The sequence below is a fragment of the Carassius carassius genome, chromosome 41 (genome assembly GCF_963082965.1).
Source record: "Carassius carassius chromosome 41, fCarCar2.1, whole genome shotgun sequence".
Classification (NCBI taxonomy): Eukaryota; Metazoa; Chordata; class Actinopteri; order Cypriniformes; family Cyprinidae; genus Carassius; species Carassius carassius.
Window position 1 is genome coordinate 8,103,131 of NC_081795.1, and position 20,788 is coordinate 8,123,918.

Sequence of the window (20,788 nt, forward strand, 5' to 3'; positions counted from 1 at the left end):
GAGACAATGCTGATGTAAGATTAGTAATTTCACAATATATACAAATGTTCATAGATATTTCATATAGTTATTGTCCTTGTCATCCTCACTAAACAGGAGCTGATTGAGATAAGAGAACTGCATTGACTTAATCTGTAAAAATTTTAATGTTTTCTATTTACTGTCTATTTGACCCATCAAATTCATCTAATGTTACTAGAAATTTCCTTTAAACAGGATGAGGAGAAATTATAGTTAGTTAAACGATTCTGAAAAACCCTGTAAGGCCAATTGTGACTGTGCTATTTTGTTAGCTTGCTATATATATATTTCCTGCAGTAGCTGAACTGTTGTAGACATAAAAAAAAGTCGTCGTCAGAGCCCAGCATACAAAAAAAGCTCTTATACTTTACACCATGAGAGGCATGTTCTCCAGATTTATGGGATCTATGCAGGAATCTCTTGAGGTGGAGCTCTGCATGGCTGTGGGGACACAGTTTCTGAATCACTAGTTGCATTAGAAGTGGTGATACCATCATGAATCTCTTCCTCCTTGCCATCTGTCTTTACATCCTCCAGTAGAACGCTGGTTTCGCATGGATCCGCAGTGCTGCCCTCTCTTCTCTCTGTACCCCAGTTGCCCGTTCCACTCACCAGCTCCGCATTGCTTTGGGATGGACGAGGGGCCCGTTGACGACGTTTCAGGCTAGAGACAGTACATGCCAACACTATGGTGGAGGTTAGAAGGATCAGGATGACGCCACCAGCAGTTGCAGCTGCTATAAATGTTAGCTGAGCATCAATTAAACAGCTGATCTCAGAGGCACCAGTTGCAGGAAAACTAGTTGTCGCAATGTTGAGGTCTTTCTGCTCTTGCATTGGGGTGGTGTACATCAGGTTGTTTGTGGTATGCATTGTCACTATATTTTGAGAACTGTGTAACAGACAAATACAGTTATTAAGCAGGACGTGTTCTTTTGAATATTCTTTATAAGTTAGTTTTTCACTACAAGTTACACTGTTTTAATCAGGCATGATGCAATATGTTTCCAGCGACAATCAATTTGTCTGTTCAAACTGAATGTAAAAAGCCTGGCTAATGGAGAGAAAAAAGTACATTATTTGTGTACAGTACCATTCAAAGGTTTGGGGTCATTTAGATTTTTTTTTTTAAGAAGTTAATGATTTTATTAAATTAAGGATTCATTAAATTGGCTGTAAGTGACAGTAAAGACATTTCTATTTCTATTTAAAATAAATGCCTTACTTCTGAACTTTATGTTCATCAAAGAATCCTGAATCTCGCTGAATCATGATGTCTACAAATGTAATATTTGCTGTTTTCAACATTGATAATAATGAGAAATGTTTCTTGAGCATCATACCAGCTTTAGAATGATTTCTGAAGGATCGTGTGACTGAAAACTCACATGAAAAATTATCATTTTATTTTAGCCACTTTACTATTGCATTTTTCCTGTATTTTTTAATCAAATAAATGTAGGCTAGGTGAGCATAAGACATTTTCCAAAAACAAAAAAAAATTATATCAACCTCAGTCTTTTGAATGGTAGTGTACATAATTTAACATGAATCTCTATGATTTTAATTAGTGTACAGTATATGAATTTTAAAATGCACCAATCTTTTGTTAAAAGAGGTTTTAATAAAAACATTAACAAAGACTAATGAGTAGTTTGCTCTCCTGCCTTCTGTTTTCCAAACTCTTAATTACACATAAGCTTTAGAGATAATCGGTGAATTAATAAGTACTTACTAAAGTGTATTTTGAGCCTTTCTAAGAGACTTCTCTGGAGAGGGAGAGCCGGAAGATGAAGAGCAACGACCTGAAGCAATGAGGCTTGATATATTGTGAATCACTTCCTGTCCCCCACGCTTGATGTTATTTTGGTGGTCTTCAGTTGAGATGCTCTTGACCTGTGGTCACATCAGTAGAAAACAGGGTTATTTATTTGATCAACTGCTTGCCATTTTGTTTACACTATTAGAAGTTTGCCATTTAAGGCAATTGGCACAGACTGCTCATGTTTTAAAGGGATAGTTCACCCAGAAAACAAAATTATGTAATTAATAACTTACCCTCATATTGTTCCAAACCCTGGAGACCTCCGTTTATCTTTGGAACACAGTTTAAGATATTTTAGATTTAGTCTGAGAGCTCTCAGTCCCTCCATTGAAGCTGTGTGTACGGTATACTGTCCATGTCCAGAAAGGTAATAAAAACATCATCAAAGTAGTCCATGTGACATCAGAGGGTCAGTTAGAATTTTTTGAAGCATCGAAGATACATTTTGGTCCAAAAATAGCAAAAACTATGACTTTATTCAGCATTGTCTTCTCTTCCGTGTCTGTTGTGAGACAGTTCAAAACAAAGCAGTTTGTCATATCCGGTTCGCGAACGAGTCATTCGATGTAACCGGATCTTTTTGAACCAGTTCACCAAATCGAACTGAATCGTTTTAAACGGTTTGCGTCTCCAATACAGAGTAATTCATTTGCTCAAACAGTACACTGACTGAACTGCTGTGAAGAGAGAACTGAAGATGAACGCCAAGCCAGATAACGAACAAAAGACTGACTCGTTGTAAATGGATGATTTTTGGGTGAACTATCCCTTTAAGTGTTTGAAATGACGATCGCATCATTGTTTTTGGCATATATATGCACAGTGCATCGTATTTAGAAGCAAAAACAAATTCAAATTCAAACTATAATTATTTCTCTTTAGGTTCAAAACTGGACAAATCAATGGTGATCTTCTGATCTATCACGTCCTTCTGACCCTCAAGCCTTACTATGCCAAGCACTACGAGATCGTAGTAGACCTCACCCACGTGGGCCCCAGTAACCGCTTCAAGACGGACTTTTTATCAAAATGGTTTGTGGTCTTTCCAAACTTTGCCTACGAGAATGTGGCTGCCGTGTACATCTACAACTGCAACACCTGGGTACGAGAGTACACCAAATACCATGAGCGACTACTGACCGGCCTCAAGGGGAGCAAGAAGCTGTTGTTTATCGACTCGCCTGCACGTCTGGCTGAATACATCGAACCTGAGCAGCAGAAGCTGCCTGCAGCTACCTTGGCCCTGGAAGAGGACCTCAAAGTGTTCCACAATGCCCTGAAACTGGCACACAAGGACACAAAGGTGTCGATCAAGGTAAGAGCTTATGGATGTGCAAAACTCGACCCAATTGTTATTTGGAAGGCAGTTTATTATGCCAATATTTTCTAGACTAGGCAGGGATGCACCCATATTAAAGCCTATTAGAATTTTCATGTCATTCTATACTTTTCTAAATACATTTATATAGTAAATGAAAAATAAACAATACAGAGCCTTGCATATGACATGTGAACAAAAATAGATTCATCTTGGCCAGTATTTAAGAATTTATTATAACAAATTAAGTTTTATTAATTCAGTCCATCGGTTTAGTTAAATAGTGGCCACAAATTAGGATTTTGTTCCCAAGCTTATTAATTTGTGGCATGTTGTACTAATTTGTTCTTATTTTGAGTTTAATTAAAATGAGGGAACAAATTCTTCACGTGTTCATGATAGAGATACACACACGCACGCACACACGTGTGTGTGTGTGTGTATATATTTTAATATTTTTCTTTTTTCCCCCACATCATATGCTAGGCTTTGTAAAATAATGTAATAATAAAAGTAACTAAATAGAAATAAATAAATGTAAAAATAATTATCTTTCAACGATACAAATTAATTAGGCATCACAACATTGCAATATAAAAATGGATATTCATTTTGAGATTTGCTAAAGATTTAAGTGTTTTAATTTTTTTTGTGTTTTTAAATAATAACTTTTATTATATGGTACTGGAACCTATAGTGTAAATCCCAGAGTTTTGGATTTATTTACAACCCGAATTCCGGAAAAGTTGGGACGTTTTTTACATTTTAATAAAATGAAAACTAAAAGACTTTCAAATCACATGAGCCAATATTTTATTCACAATAGAACATAGATAACATAGCAAATGTTTAAACTGAGAAAGTTTACAATTTTATGCACAAAATGAGCTCATTTCAATTTTGATTTCTGCTACAGGTCTCAAAATAGTTGGGACGGGGCATGTTTACCATGGTGTAGCATCTCCTTTTCTTTTCAAAACAGTTTGAAGACGTCTGGGCATTGAGGCTATGAGTTGCTGGAGTTTTGCTGTTGGAATTTGGTCCCATTCTTGCCTTATATAGATTTCCAGCTGCTGAAGAGTTCGTGGTCGTCTTTGACGTATTTTTCGTTTAATGATGCGCCAAATGTTCTCTATAGGTGAAAGATCTGGACTGCAGGCAGGCCAGGTTAGCACCCGGACTCTTCTACGACGGAGCCATGCTGTTGTTATAGCTGCAGTATGTGGTTTTGCATTGTCCTGCTGAAATAAACAAGGCCTTCCCTGAATAGACGTTGTTTGGAGGGAAGCATATGTTGCTCTGAAACCTTTATATACCTTTCAGCATTCACAGAGCCTTCCAAAACATGCAAGCTGCCCATACCGTATAAATTTATGCACCCCCATACCATCAGAGATGCTGGCTTTTGAACTGAACGCTGATAACATGCTGGAAGGTCTCCCTCCTCTTTAGCCCGGAGGACACGGCGTCCGTGATTTCCAACAAGAATGTCAAATTTGGACTCGTCTGACCATAAAACACTATTCCACTTTGAAATAGTCCATTTTAAATGAGCCTTGGCCCACAGGACACGACGGCGCTTCTGGACCATGTTCACATATGGCTTCCTTTTTGCATGATAGAGCTTTAGTTGGCATCTGCTGATGGCACGGCGGATTGTGTTTACCGACAGTGGTTTCTGAAAGTATTCCTGGGCCCATTTGTAATGTCATTGACACAATCATGCCGATGAATGATGCAGTGTCGTCTGAGAGCCCGAAGACCACGGGCATCCAATAAAGGTCTCCGGCCTTGTCCCTTACGCACAGAGATTTCTCCAGTTTCTCTGAATCTTTTGATGATGTTATGCACTGTAGATGATGAGATTTGCAAAGCCTTTGCAATTTGACGTTGAGGAACATTGTTTTTAAAGTTTTCCACAATTTTTTTATGCAGTCTTTCACAGATTGGAGAGCCTCTGCCCATCTTTACTTCTGAGAGACTCTGCTTCTCTAAGACAAAGCTTTTATAGCTAATCATATTACAGACCTGATATCAATTAACTTAATTAATCACTAGATGTGTTTCCAGCTGAATCTTTTCAAAACTGCTTGCTTTTTTAGCCATTTGTTGCCCCCGTGCCAACTTTTTTGAGACCTGTAGCAGGCATTAAATTTTAAATGAGCTAATTAAGTGGATAAAAGTGTAAAATTTCTCAGTTTAAACATTTGCTACGTTATCTATGTTCTATTGTGAATAAAATATTTGCTCATGTGATTTGAAATTCCTTTAGTTTTCATTTTATTAAAATTTAAAAAACGTCCCAACTTTTCTGGAATTCGGGTTGTATTTATTTTTGGGCCCATTCTATCTAGGTGGGATCAACAGCTGTTCAGGTCACCTCTGCTGAGCGAACGCGTGTCCTTGGACAGCCCGTTTTCCTGAACGACATATACTATGCCTCAGAGATCGAGGAGATATGCCTGGTGGACGAGAACCAGTTCACACTGACCATCGCTAACCAGGGCACCCCTCTCACGTTCATGCACCAGGAGTGCGAAGCCATCGTTCAGTCCATCATCCACATCCGCACACGCTGGGAGCTCTCCCAACCGGACTCCATTCCCCAGCACACCAAGATCAGGCCTAAAGATGTTCCTGGCACCCTGCTCAACATCGCCCTCCTCAACCTGGGTAGCTCTGACCCCAGTCTGAGGTGAGAATCATTGCACTTGGCCTGGCATCTTGGGGGATTGAGTTTTAGGCAATGCTCAGGCTGTTTTTCAGCCTAACAACTTGATAGTTTTGGGTGAATGGACCAATGCGTCCCACTGTCTTTGTTATGATAATGAGCCTTTTATTTTGCAGGCTTCTGTCTTTGTTTTGGTGAACTGATTAGAAATGCTAATACTGCTCCGTTGTGTCTTTAGTTCAACTGGGACAGCTCTTAAACTTGCCGCCTACAGTTAGAACCAGGCAGAACCTGTCAAAAAAAAAAAAATCTCTTGAATTTCTGATGTATTTAAGTAAATTAGTGCTTCTGAAAATGACTTGCTCTTAACTAAAAACTCCTTCAACAGGTCAGCTGCGTACAATCTCCTTTGTGCCTTAACCTGCACCTTCAACCTGAAGATTGAAGGCCAACTCCTGGAAACATCTGGCTTGTGCATTCCAGCCAACAACACCCTTTTTATTGTGTCCATTAGCAAAACGCTAGCAGCTAATGAGCCCCACCTCACTCTGGAGTTCCTAGAAGAGTGCATCTCTGGCTTCAGCAAGTCAAGTCAGTGTCACATGCAAACAAACAATCATCATTCTCCACAAATGTGCTATTGTTCAAAAGGTTGTTGTCAGTAAGTTTGCTTTGTTCTTATTTTAAAAGAAATTGATACTTTTATTTAGCAAGGATGCATTAAATTGATTTAAAGTGACAGTGAAAACTTTTATAATGTTCTTTATAATGTTCTTTTGAACTTTCAGTTCGTCAAAGAATCCTGAAAAAATGCATCACTGTTTCTACAAAAACATTAAGCAGCACAACTTAACAATAATAATAAAAAACTTTTCTTAAGGATCGTGTGACACTTGTTACTGGAGTAAAGATGCTGAAAATTCAGCTTTGTCATCACAGGAATAAATTACATTTTAAAATGCTAAAATAGAAAATAGTTATTTTACATTATAATAAATTGATATTTCACAATATGAGGCCTTGTTAAGCATGAGAGACTTCTTTCAAAAACAGTACTGACCCCAAATTTTTGAACAGTAGTTACAAAATAAGTGAGTGGTCATTGCAAAATAAATTTTTTTGTCATTTGTTACAAAAATATTGTGTGTCTCCTGTTGTTTGGTATAGGTATTGAGCTGAAGCATCTGTGTCTGGAGTATATGACTCCTTGGCTGCGTAATTTGGTGCGCTTTTGTAAACACAATGACGATGCTAAACGGCAGCGTGTCACGGCTATCCTGGACAAACTCATTACTATGACCATCAATGAGAAGCAGATGTACCCCTCCATACAGGCGAAGATATGGGGCAGCTTGGGGCAGGTAGGCCTTTAAAACCACTGTAAAGTTTCTCCCGATTTCATTGAAGGAATTTGATTTTGTGAGCTTATTTCATCCAGAAAGTTTCAAACAGGCATTACAATGACAAATGCCTTCGAACTCCAACACCCCTTTATATTTCTAAAGTAATTCAGCCCATGTCCTTAGAAATTCTAAGTCAGCACTTACAGAATGCACTTTTTTTACGTGTATAGATCACAGACCTGCTTGATGTGGTGTTGGATAGCTTCATAAAGACTAGTGCTACCGGGGGTTTGGGATCCATCAAGGCTGAAGTGATGGCCGACACAGCTGTAGCTCTGGCTTCAGGAAATGTCAAGCTGGTGTCCAGCAAGGTACTGGTCACCATATTATATGAATTTATGTTTTTAATAGGTTATTTAATATGATGCTGTTCTTACAATATCATAGTAACGGAGCTTCTCAGTTGGGTTGTACAGAAAAATTAAATCCTGCTGCATTACTGATGTGCATTGAGTGATTTACTGCTTGGAAAATGCAACCGAACCAAAAAACGAAATGTACCATTTTTCTTTTTCTTCATACTGTAGTAACAAAATCAGAGGTGGGTAGAGTACCCAAAAACTGTACTCAAGTAAAAGTAAAAGTACTTCTAGAAATATTTACTCAAGTAAAAGTAAAAGTACTAGTCTTGAATAGTTACTTGAGTAAGATTAAAAGAGTATCGGATAAAAAATCTACTCAAGTAGTTAGTTACTAGTTACTTTGGGTCATATATACTGAGCCTATTTTTATTTAGATATATAGATAAAATGTATGTAATGTATGCGTGCATGTATAAATGTATATATTTCATCAGCCTTTACTCCAATTTATGTAATTTATTATAAAACCCTGTCTGTTTACTTAAGTAACAGATATAGGTGTCATGCCATAACATATTTTTAATACGTCTGACTTTATATTAAATGTGAATTGAACATTGAAAGTTAATGTGATATAAATATTACTACTAATCTTTCATTGTTCATAAAGAGCGCAAATATCATTTACATTATTAAAGATAATTTTCACTGACAGTCTAGATTTCAATCACTCTCAGAAACTCCCATTAAAATCACTGAAACTGTTAACACTGTGAAATCAATATCTTAATTAAAGATTCGTACACACATCTGCACTTTGGTGTTTCTGACGAGAGAATTCGCCAGAAAGAGGTCTTCAGTCAGTGAGCGAGTGAAGGAAGCACCGGGACTTTAGCGATGACTCATCTGAACACCTCTGATTGGCCAATGCTTTAATCAGCTCAAAAGAATCATGTGTGATTGGTTATAATGCGCAGCGCTGTATAAACGCATCTATCTCTGGCTCAGCGCCAGCAAGCGATCACAGATCTGAATTTAGCAGCTGATGATATGACTTGCTGAACGTAGCCTACTGGCACAGGTGTGATTGTATTAAAATTAATAAAATCTTAATCGGCTATTTTTTGTCTTTTGGAAGCTGCATTCAACTTGACTCCCCTCTGTTAAGCCACACACGTACAACTTAATGTCACAGTGGTATCGTGTACTGTAATCGAATGTAGCCCAAGTTATTACCTGTAGAACAGTAGACAGCACACGCGGTGTTCATCTAATAAGGATCTCCATCGCAAGCAAATAATAGCCTTTGCAGATTTGCTTTCAATTCAGTGCAGTTCCAGCCACGTTTTCAACGCTCTTTCTGTTCTTAAACGTTACAACTCCGAGTGAACCACTTCAGACGCTCAGCGCGCGCGGCAGGGAACAGAACAACTCATTCAAACTGATTCATGAACCAATTCACTCGTTTGCTAATTGGTTTGATCAAGCCGTTGAAAAGGAATTTACTCAAAAGAATGAATCATTCGCGAATGGGCATCGCTCATTGTCCAGAGAAAAGTAGACGGCGCGTTTGGAATAAACTGAAGCATTTATAACATTTATTGCATTAAGATAAAGTAACGAGAGGAGCGTCGCCCACAGTAACGAAGTAAAAGTACAGATTTTTCCCCAAAAATTTACTCAAGTAAGAGTATAAAGTACCCATCTTTAAATATACTCCGAAAAGTATTAGTTACCCCAAAAAATTACTCAAGTAAATGTAACAAAGTAAATGTAACTCGTTACTATCCACCTCTGAACAAAATATGCAGTAATGTTGTAAGCACTGATGCTATTGAAGCTAATTGCTACTTTTAATTATTTATAAATTATTTTGAATCCCAAGATGATGACTGAAACTGCTTCAGTAACATTGCATGCACATTTTTGTATAATTTCATTCAATTTATCTGTTGAAACGTATACCTCCTATATAAAATCATAGAATATTAAATTGTAAAATTACAGTGTTAATATATTATAACCGGTTTTATTTCTTGTTAGCATATCTTTAAATGTCCTATAGGTCTTTTAGGTAACTTTCTAGCCACTAACACACTTTGAAACAGATTTCGACTTACCGCTTAAAGTGTTTCTGGCTCTTGTGTTCCTGAATCATTCCTCTTGTGATATTATCCCGGTTGACTAGCTCTTCTACCCAACATCTATTATCCTAAGTGTTCTGCACAAATTCCCAGTTAGTATGTGTGTGCACAGACAGACAATCGTTAGCCATCGGGGCCGTCGCTCCTATTATATGGGCAACTGTTAGTCAGTACGCTCAATGGACGTCATTGTCAGATACCAAAATTGCAAATTCGATAACCTAAGCGCCTTGGTCTTTATGATTCTCGATTGGTGCAGTAAACATAACCAAATATTTTCTGCTATTTTAGACTAGTTGAAGATGCTCAGCTGTGCTGAAAGCCAAATATTGTTTGGTTAACGTGTGCCAGCCACTGCTGATGTCACAGCAGGCAGCACAAGGACACGCTTTGTCCAGCTGTTTCGTCTGCTTGTCTAAGACTCATATAGCAGCCAGACTCTGAGGTTAAAAGAGGGACCAGGTATAATCTTATTGAGAGAGCAAATGATGTTTAAGTGCATGTCACCGAGTCAAAATAAAAGGCACATTGTCTATATTCTATTTTGTGTTGGAGTAGTTTCTAATTTAAGGTTTGTTTTTTAAATGATAAATTATGCTTTCTGAGTCCAGTCATTGTTTTTTCAAATTTTGAGTGCTTGAATTTGCTTTTAAACCACTTGCAACACATATTTACAACATATTGCATGTTTTTTGTTCAGTTTGTTCACACTATTTGAATATTTAGTTTTTTTCAGTGTCCAGTTAAAGTCAAATAAAGCTGAAATTTGTAATGGAACAAAAAAATTCCTTTATTAATTTGTCTGTCAGGTGATTGGCCGAATGTGTAAGATCATCGATAAGACGTGCCTGTCCCCCACTCCCACCCTTGAGCAGCACCTGATGTGGGATGACATCGCCATCCTGGCCCGTTACATGCTCATGCTTTCCTTCAACAACTCTCTGGACGTGGCCGCTCATCTGCCCTACCTGTTCCATGTCGTCACCCTGCTGGTGGCCACTGGCCCGCTGTCACTCCGAGCCTCAACACATGGCCTCGTTATCAACATCATTCACTCGCTCTGCACCTGCTCACAGCTCAACTTCAGCGGTGAGAAATAACTCCCAGACAAAGAGGGCTTTAAAGGAATAGTTGACACAAAAATGAAAATTAGTCAAATGTAGTCACCTTTAGGCCATCCAAGATGTATGAGGTTGTTTGGAACAGATTTGGCGTAATTTAGTAATACATTACTTGCTCACCATAGCCCAGTGAATGGGTGCCATCAGAATGAGTCCAAACAGCTGATAAAACCACAATAATCCACATGACTCCAGTCCATCAGTTAATAATGTGTAAAGGGAAAAGCTGCGTCATAAAGATGTTTTAACCATTGTTTCCAGCTAAAATGCATTCATCTTATCTCCATATGAAAGTAAAAATAAAAATGTAGCAATGATTTAACAACTATATAATCCATTTTATTAAGTCATTCTTAAGGACTGTTTATGCCAAATATGATATATAACTACATGATATCAAAGATACACCTGAATTTTTATCCATGTAATGCCTGAAAAATGAAAAAAAAATATATATATATATATATACACACACAGTGCATCTAAAATCTGTATTTGTTAAAATGTTTGTGGTAACTTAATAAAGTGTAAATACAGTAATGATACAGAAACATTTTGTTGCAATTTTTACAGAATTCATGTAAAAAAAAAAAAGTTTTGTTTTGTAAATGTTTTGATTGAATGTGCTTTACATGTATGTGCTACATGGGAATGTGCTCCTTACTTTATTATGCAGTATTCCTGATTTATTGTTTGCTAGACACTAAGTTGTTTTATTGTAGATAATCTGTCTGATTTTCTGCTGTTCTGGTTTTTGCTTCAGCAGAGGAGACTAAACAGGTGCTGCGTCTGAGTCTGACGGAGTTCTCCCTGCCCAAGTTCTACCTGCTGTTCGGCATCAGTAAGGTCAAATCTGCGGCGGTCATCGCCTTCCGCTCCAGCTACAGAGACCGCTCGTTCTCCCCCGGCTCCTATGAGAGAGAGACCTTTGCTCTGTCTTCCCTGGAAACGGTTACAGAGGCTCTTTTGGAGATCATGGAGGTTAGTTATCTGTATTGTGTATTACGAACGTGAGGCGTATAGCCACAGTGTTTCGCTGCTGCTGTCATTTTAAAGTATAGGTAATCATTTTAAATAATCATTTATGAGTTACATACCTACTTATGTCTTGAAGTCTTTTATGTACATGTTATTTAACCAATTATTGTTTTTCCCCAGGCCTGTATGAGAGACATTCCCGGATGCAAATGGTTGGATCAGTGGACTGAATTGGCACAAAAGTGTGTTGAAAACATTACATTTCATAAGGGTTTTGTGATGCAGTAACAACTGAAATCACAGTACATTCACATATAATTAATAATGAATTGTACTTTCTTGTCTTGGATAGGTTTGCATTCCAGTATAACCCATCTCTCCAGCCACGGGCGCTGGTTGTGTTCGGTTGCATCAGTAAACGTGTGACTCATGGACAGCTCAAACAGATCATTCGTATTCTCAGTAAAGCAAGTCCTCTGCTCAGCATTGATCGGGTTAGCTCTATCTGTTATCCTCTCTCAGAATACCTAACTTTAGTTTTTGTTGATAGAATGTGATCTTTGACGTTTTTGATAAAGTTCATTAAATACAATAGCCGTGCACCATTTAGAACACAATAAGAATCCAGTACAATTTTTTTATTTAATTTGAGGTTGTCAGCTGAAAGCAGATTTCTTTAAATGAACTGAGGTAGTATTCAAGTTCATATACATTTTTTATGAGTTTTTATGTCCACACTCCACACACATTAAATATTCTTATTAATCAGTGTTTAAAATGCAACCTATAAAAAATGTGCATGCAATTTATGTATATTTAGGAAATAAGTTCACATTAAGTGAAAATTAAAACTGTAATTTTTTTTATTATATTTAAAAAATATATATTTGTAAATTATATTTTGTTGTAGTAGTATTTCACAATTTTGTACTAAATGCAACATGGCGAGACTTCTTTTTAGAAACTTAAAAAAAACATCCCTTAACTTTTGATTTGTAGTGTATTATGTAGTCTATAAATTAAGATGCCCACGTATTTTTTTATACAATTATCTAAAAACATTCTGTTTGGACAACTAAAAAATCTATTTTGATAACCCTGGAAATGTATACAATATTGATCAAAGTTTAGAGAAATGTATTTAATCAGTTAATGGGAAAGTCAAAAGGCATAATGTATAAATGCATCTAGATTATGGACCTCTTTTATTGTAGTATTGTGACTATATCTTGCCTGGAAATAGTGAACATTTGGGCTGTATGCAGTGCGTTTGTGTGATTTAGGTCTGTGCTGAATGCAGTGCTAGTCTAACAGCTGTAGTGTCATTCGCTCATATTTGTCTGATTAATGCTGTTCTTGCACAGGGGCTGGAGAGCTGCTTAAAGGGGCCGGATAATTACAACAGCCAGGTTCTTATTGAGGCCACCGTCATCGCTCTCACCAAACTACAGCCTCTCCTCGATCAGGTGCAGTCATGTTGTATGCAGGAGTCAATTATTAAATCATCAGCAGTTAGTACCTCTGATGTAACTGCTGTAAAATTATTTTCATTTTCTTCTCTCAGTGGATACATATGAGATATTTAAGGGTCAATCTATTTGAAAATAGCTTTGCGATTCAGTTTGGTGGTGCAGAAATTCCACACTTGACTTATCAATGTGTCTAATGATCCGCAGGATTCTCCCATGCATAAAGCTCTGTTCTGGGTGGCTGTGGCTGTGCTTCAGTTGGATGAAGTGAATCTGTACTCTGCCGGTACCGCTTTACTGGAGCAGAACCTGCACACACTGGACAGCCTCCGGGTGTTTAATGATAAGGTACCCGACTAAAATCCACATTTAGACAACCACAGACGTAAAACATGTTTCGATACTCTTGATATTACTGTTAGTGATAGCTAAAATATCAAGGTAGATTGTAAAACTCTTGAGCAGTTAAATTCATTAAAACATTTTTAACCCTTTATAGAGTCCTGAGGAGGTCTTCATGGAGATCCGGAAGCCTCTGGAATGGCATTGTAAACAAATGGACCATTTTGTGGGACTCAACTTTGCCTCCAACTTCAACTTTGCATTAGTTGGGCACTTGCTTAAAGGTAATGATAAAAAGATCAGCCGATCACACTAAAGGATAAATATTTGCATTCTGAATGTCTATTGGCTGCTTTGTACAAATGAATAAAAAATCAGGGTAAACATGCATTTTATTTTTGTTTATTTTGACTTAAAACAAATGTTGGCCCACTGTTTCTGATGGAGGATGATGATAATAATAATAAAATCAAATATTTATTTGATTTCATATGATTTTGTCAATCTTAATTAAATATTTTACTCAAAACTAATCTGGGCCAATGCTTCAGCTGGATAATAATTATAATAATAATAATAGTATTAAATCGGGTTCAAAATGCACATTTTATTTTGTTTGAATTTTATTTCGTGTCATAATCTGATTAAAATTTCTGACTCAAAACTAATCTGGGCCAGTGTTTTCAGAGGGTTAATAATGATAATAAGTAAATCAATAAATAAAATATCCATGTCACAGCTGATTTATTAATAATAATTCACTATTCTAGGTTGACATTTATCTGATGTATAAACAGACTAATGCACAGAGACGCGTTTTGCTGTATACGCATTAATTTTGTATCGTATAGGCATTTCTTCCACACGGATCCGGCATTTTTGGGAGGGTGAAACTGATATTTTTTTAACCCGGATCCCAGAGTGGATAAATTTGAAAACGCAGCCTTTTCATGTGGACAGGGAATCCGTGTTCTTTCTGAAACGATGATGTCATCAGCCCACGTCTCCTCCCTAGTCAGACACCGCTACGTCACGTAACAGCAACAAAAACATGAAGAAACACTGAACGATCGTTTTTTATAAACTAACATGAACAAAGATTAATAAATGTATTGTTCCATGTTCGTTTGTATACCGCGTGCAAGGTTTATGCACATAGTCCAAGTCTTCTTCTCCGTTTTTAGTGTATTTCTTTGGCAGAATTACAGTGCCACATACTGGTCTGGCATGTATACTACATCGTTTTATGTCGGTTTTGCGGTTTCGTGTGGACGTAGATATTTCTCGAAACGAGGAAAAATAAAAGATTGGATAAGGAAATCTGTGGCTTTGTGTGGACGTAGCCTTATTCATGTATTGAGCTGTTTTAAAGATTTACATTTAGTCATTTAGTAGATCCTTTTATCTAAAGTGACTTACAAATGAGGACAATAGAAGCAATCAAACCAGCTAAAGAGCAATAACATAAAATAATATGACAAGCCCCAGTTAGTCTAATGCAGTGCACATAGCAAGGTGTTTTTTTATAATAAATAAAAACATAAAATAGAGAACGCTAGAAAATAATTGTTGCTGGTTATCTGTGTGTCTGGTTCCTCATATTTGTCTTTTCCTCTTGTAGGATACAGGCATCCTTCTTCCACCACTGTGGCGAGGACAGTCCGTATCCTTCATACACTCCTGGGCCTTGTGGGAAAACACCGCAGCTGTGACAAGTTTGAGGTGAACACGCAGAGTGTGGCCTATCTGGCAGGTAAGTTAAAGCCAGCACAACCTGTTATAAAGCAGATTTGTATTTAAATTCAGACTGAAACATCTGGTGTATGTTTGTGTTGCAGCATTGCTCACAGTATCGGAGGAGGTGAGGAGCCGCTGCAGCCTAAAGCACAGGAAGTCATTGCTGCTCTCAGACGTTGCCATGGAGAACTTTCCCATGGACGCGTACTCTGTGTACGACACTGAGCCTGGATGCAGGTGAGAATTTTTCAATAAACAGGTTTGAATGGCCTGTTTGCAACCCCACTGTATTGATTTTTTTTATTACTTTTTTTTTGTTGCTTGTTGATTCTCACGCTCTTTTATGTGTCAGGCTTCTGCATGAAAACCAGCCCTGGGCTTCTCCAAAAGTGTCAGAGCACAGTCTTGCACCTCCGTACTCAGCCATGGGGCAGACCAGCCTTCGCCCACGCAAATCCATGAGCGTAGACATGGGCCAGCCATCACAGGCCAATGCGAAGAAACTTCTGGGTACAAGCGGTCTGATGTCTTCATTCTTTCAAAGCAGCTCTTAAACATGCTGTAGCTTTACTTTAGCCTTATACTTAAGTGATTTTGTTTTTATTCTAGGTACTAGAAAGAGTTTTGATCACCTAATTTCGGACTCAAAAGCCCCGAAGAGACCAGACATGGAGACAGGCATCACCACTCCTCCAAAGATGAGACGGGTTTCTGAAAATGACTACGAGATAGGTGAGTTTTTCTACACTTATGAATCAAATGTGTTATCCTGCAGGCCAGTACTAATCTATGTGCAATAGATGAAAATTAGGCTTAGAAATGAGAGCGGTTGAATCGTCAACACCTCTTCTTCATTCCAGAAACTCAGCGAATAGCCAACTCCCATTTACGCAAAGTTTCTGTGTCTGAGTCCAATGTCCTCCTGGATGAGAACGTTCTCACAGATCCGAAGATCCAGACGCTGCTCCTCACTGTACTGGTGCGTGTTCCACACTACTTTTCTTAGCACTTGAATTTGTGCTTTAAATCCTCCTGCAGGTGGAATTACCTTTGAAACTGCTGAAATTATTGAATGTATTATGTTGCAGTTTTTTTATGTGTAGCACAAAAATGTTGATTCATTTTCTTTCTCCATCTATAACTGTATGTACCGTTGTATAGCAAAGTATTGTTTTTTAATTGTAGGCAACACTGGTGAAATACACTACGGATGAGTTTCATCAGCGGATCCTTTACGAGTATTTGGCGGAGGCCAGTGTGGTGTTCCCCAAGGTCTTTCCAGTAGTGTGAGTGTCTACAACATGACATACCAACACATCACACTCAGTCTGTCAAGATCCATTAGTTTCCCATATTTCATGAGATTCAGGTTTAAATGTTGACCTGAATGGAACGTTTTTGAAGCAACATCATTAACTCGCACTCATGTCATTCCAAATCCACAAGATTTGTTCATATTTTTAATGAAAGTAAAGAACACTAAACGTCTATCCACCCAAAACTAATGCTTCAAAAACGTTTGCAAAATGTTTAATCCAAGTCTTCTGAAGAGACACGATAACTTTATATGATGAGCGGATTTAATTCAGGCTTTTATTCATGTATAAACATGCATTGGCAAACAATGTCATGCCCCTGTTTTTATTCATTCCTGAGTTTAATTCTTGATGAAATATAAGGAAAGTGTACAGCAACTGATTCATACTACTCCCTAATCACTAATCATCATAGCGATGCATATTTATGAGTGTATTTGGCCGGAGTACTACATATAAAGTAGTGTTTTCACGATACCAAAATTATTGTTTCGATACTGATACCTAGTCAAGAATTGCGATTTCGATACTTTTTCAATACTTTTCCTGAAAAGGGAAAATACACTCTCAAATATCATTTCGTGCTTTATTTTAAAACCGGGACAACATTCTAATCAAATAACACACTAATAAATGAACATATGAACAGCAGATATATTAAACATTTGAACAAAATATGAAATATCAAAATATAAAAAATAAATAAGAGCAGTGATATTCAAGGTAAAGAAAAAATCAATTTAGCAGCATTATCTCAGTTATCATAAGAAACATAAGAGTAATAAATTTATCTTGATTCTGAACTTTGAATAAAAATATAAACAGCGATTATATTAAACAATGTTTCTGAACTCAGAAGATTAAATGTCAAAAGATAAATAATATCAATTTAAGCAATGGCATTCAAGTAAAAAAAAAAAAAGCAAATAAAATTTAGCAGCAGTATCTCAGAAATTGTAACTTATTCTGTCAGTTGTGCAACCTTTTCTTTCAGAGGAGAACACTCAGCCAGTAAGCTTTAATGAGCGTCATCTTTTTCTACCAGTCGTGGACCGTCGGCCACAGTATCACTTATGCTCGCACATGCAGCCTAGTGATGCGCGGGTCGGGTTTTTTTCCAACCCGCGGGTCCCGACTCCCTCTTTTATGAAATTATTTGGCCTGCCCCAGCCCGCAAATAAAGTAAAATTTCTTTTCTCATTTCTCGTTCACTGAAGTTCCTCCCTCCACAGCAGCGTGCAAGCACGGCGCTATTAGCAGCGCATGCGCAGCTCGTGAACAGCTCTGTAAACGGTTTCATCCTGTCAAAGAGTTACTCAAGATGTGATGGAGCATGTGATTTGTTGAATGTAGTGAACGAATCCGCCCTTCACTGAACGAGATCGAGAGATCTTCTCATTTGTGAACCAGTTGAATGAATCTCGTTTATGAACGAAATGAATGAGTATACAGGGTCAGTGAGCCAAGCATGTAAATCATGTAATAAGCATGTAATATTTAGCAACATAACTCCACGTTTAATCCCCGATTAATGTGACAATTATATATGAACTGTCTGACCAAACAATTAAAATGTTAATTATGCAAGAAAACCTCATGCTTTGTTCATCTGAACAACTTATTTAAACTATTTAATGCGATTATGCACACATTTTAGTAAAGCCAAATCAGTTTAGTAAAAAATAGCTGCTTGCGTGAGGAGAAGAAACACAGACGTCCATAGGGAGGCACTGGAAGCGTGCGTTGCACACCAACATGAAATGCGTCTCTTACAAATCTGGAACGCAGTCATTCTTTGAAGTATTTATACTAATAAATTTAGGAATCGTGACGTTTTTAATTTTCGAGAATCGTGATACTTTTGAAGTATCGGTGCACCGTGCAACACTAATATAAAGCCACATTTTCAAACATTAATCCACTAGCAAATAGAGATTTGAAGATTATGGTGTTTTGTACTATACCAACCAAACAAGCTTTTCAGATCAATTTAGATCATCTACACTAATTAGCTTTTGCAACATGCATGAAAATGATTTTTGTTTGTTGTTTTAGTTTTGGCTCTGTAGTTTGACATCCATTTTTCCCTTGTCATTTTTATCCATTAAAGCCACAACCTGCTGGACTCCAAGTTAAGCACCGTCCTTTCCATGTGCCAGGACCCCAACCTCCTGAACCCCGTCCACGGCATCATTCAGAATGTGGTTTATCATGAGGAGTCTCCTCCTCAATACCAGCCATCCTGCTTACAGAGTAAAGCCAATCTCTCCAGTCATTTATTAACAGATTTCTCAGCAGATGCTTTCTTAATTGTCTAAAAAAAACTGGTGCTGTCAATTTATCATATTAATTTAGTGCTATTATTGCATATAATTAAAAATTTGAATCGATTGAGTTACTTCAACTTCGGATGTCTGACTGATTGCCTTTTTATTTTCTGCTATCACACTCTGTCTCACAGGTTTCGGTTTCAACGGGCTTTGGAGGTTTGCCGGGCCCTTTACTAAGGTATGATTAGCTGCTCCCATAAACACTTGTCATTTTCCAACTCAGTGCTGTGAAGAAATTGTGTGCTGTGGTCTCTCTGCAGCCTCCAAGATTTATTTACCAAAACGGCTTCCCCAAACATCTCCCACACTCATCCTGTGCCTCTGCCCTGCTTCTCTCCCACAGTTCTGCTGTGGTTTTAAATAGGTGTAAATGACAGGGATGTATTGCTCATGCATCCCTTCTTTCATTGCTCAGCAATAATGATTTGTTTCTACCTGTCTTGTCACACCAGTAATTTAGTTTTTTTACTTGCCCTGCCAATATTTTCACTGTGATGTGTTACAATAGCCCCTTTCACATTGTGATTATGGAAAATACACAGGTAATGTGTCCCGGCAATTGTTCCCAGGTCACTAGATTTTGCACTTTCACACTGCCAGTGATTACCAGTGATATGTGCGTGCGTTCACACACAACCCGTAAAGGTCCTGCAAAGACACGTGACATCAGAATGTTACGTGTAATGTACGAGTGGAAAACGCTATGCACGTTAACTTTCACTGAGGCTCTGAGCATCAACGTGGAAAGTGAGGAACTAATTAAGGAACAAGACTATTGTAGATTATTAACAAAACCTGATTGTTTAAACATGAACATAAGCACTGGCCTGATAATGCAAAGTACTTCAGTCAGCTGGCTCAAAAAATATCTCAGCCCTAAAATTTCTTGAATGATCGTTACAGCCAATATGGGGGGGGGGTAAGGGGTATTAATCATTACTGCTTATTTTGACCACAGAAAATCCTCAAGATCTAGATTATTCCAGTCATTACTGTGGAAGAAAAATAATGACAAATGTCTTTAAAAAAACAAATATGTTGAATTGCACTAACTGAAAAAATATTGCATTGCATTAACAGTGCTTGTGTTTTCAGGACATGCATTTTTAAGGGCTGAAAACATCTCAACATCTTTCTTCCATACATTACATGTTGTCACTATTGCTATTGCTCATACTCAAGGTTAGAATAATAATGACGAAACGGGTGAAAGATATGTGCGCCATATCTAGAGACTGGAATATGTTAAATAAAGCTAAATCATTAATAATCGCCCCTTTTTTTATTCTCTCCAACAGCAAACCCAAATTCCAGACTATGCCGAGCTCGTGGTTAAGTTCCTAGATGCTTTGATCGACACTTACCTTCCTGGTATTGAAGAAGAAGGAGGGGAGGAGTCTCTGCGCACGCCCACCTCTCCGTATCCCCCCACGGTTCAGAGCCAGCTCAGCATCACAGCCAACCTCAACCTGTCCAACTCCATGACATCTCTAGCCACCTCACAGCACTCCCCAGGTCAGTGCTCACTTCCTGCATTATACACACACACACATTTAGACACAAATGAGTTATTAGTCACTCGCATAACTTCACACGTCGTATTTTTCTCAAACTACTCACACTTGCTCACGTAATGTGATTACGTGAGTGATGATAATGCTAACACATATAATGTCATTGCGAAATACCCTAACAAGAAAAAATAACACCGTGACAGCTCTGTTTGGAAATGAGCTGCATTTGTGGTTCTCACTTTTCTGTCTGCTTTCATATCTCAAGACCTCTAAAAGTGTCACCAGTTTACAGTTTCT

At 37.8% G+C, this 20,788-nt stretch overlaps 1 protein-coding gene and 1 long non-coding RNA gene across 9 annotated transcripts in view; one reads left to right on the forward strand and one right to left on the reverse strand.

Moving 5' to 3' along the window:
• LOC132123557 (neurofibromin-like) overlaps window positions 1–20,788 on the forward strand; it is a 76,870-nt gene that overhangs the window by 51,162 nt on the left and 4,920 nt on the right. For 6 of the 8 annotated variants that reach the window (XR_009426533.1, XM_059534252.1, XM_059534254.1 and 3 more), the window contains 21 exons: window positions 2,729–3,161; window positions 5,519–5,859; window positions 6,224–6,426; window positions 7,003–7,196; window positions 7,409–7,549; window positions 10,494–10,773; window positions 11,572–11,786; window positions 11,964–12,025; window positions 12,136–12,277; window positions 13,148–13,249; window positions 13,460–13,600; window positions 13,752–13,878; window positions 15,216–15,347; window positions 15,433–15,568; window positions 15,684–15,850; window positions 15,941–16,063; window positions 16,192–16,310; window positions 16,517–16,617; window positions 18,758–18,900; window positions 19,109–19,155; window positions 20,276–20,492. Coding sequence is in view for 7 of the 8 variants with exons in the window: in XM_059534252.1 (XP_059390235.1) it covers window positions 2,729–3,161; window positions 5,519–5,859; window positions 6,224–6,426; window positions 7,003–7,196; window positions 7,409–7,549; window positions 10,494–10,773; window positions 11,572–11,786; window positions 11,964–12,025; window positions 12,136–12,277; window positions 13,148–13,249; window positions 13,460–13,600; window positions 13,752–13,878; window positions 15,216–15,347; window positions 15,433–15,568; window positions 15,684–15,850; window positions 15,941–16,063; window positions 16,192–16,310; window positions 16,517–16,617; window positions 18,758–18,900; window positions 19,109–19,155; window positions 20,276–20,492 (3,566 nt within the window). In the remaining variant the exon portion in view is untranslated. The remainder of the gene's footprint in view (window positions 1–2,728; window positions 3,162–5,518; window positions 5,860–6,223; window positions 6,427–7,002; window positions 7,197–7,408; window positions 7,550–10,493; window positions 10,774–11,571; window positions 11,787–11,963; window positions 12,026–12,135; window positions 12,278–13,147; window positions 13,250–13,459; window positions 13,601–13,751; window positions 13,879–15,215; window positions 15,348–15,432; window positions 15,569–15,683; window positions 15,851–15,940; window positions 16,064–16,191; window positions 16,311–16,516; window positions 16,618–18,757; window positions 18,901–19,108; window positions 19,156–20,275; window positions 20,493–20,788) is intronic. The other 2 variants (XM_059534258.1, XM_059534253.1) reach the window with 1 other exon arrangement.
• On the reverse strand, window positions 328–9,950 carry LOC132123559 (uncharacterized). Its single transcript, XR_009426534.1, has 3 exons — window positions 9,661–9,950; window positions 1,757–1,917; window positions 328–899 (listed from the first exon to the last, which is right to left on the reverse strand). It is a non-coding gene; the product is annotated as an uncharacterized LOC132123559 (long non-coding RNA).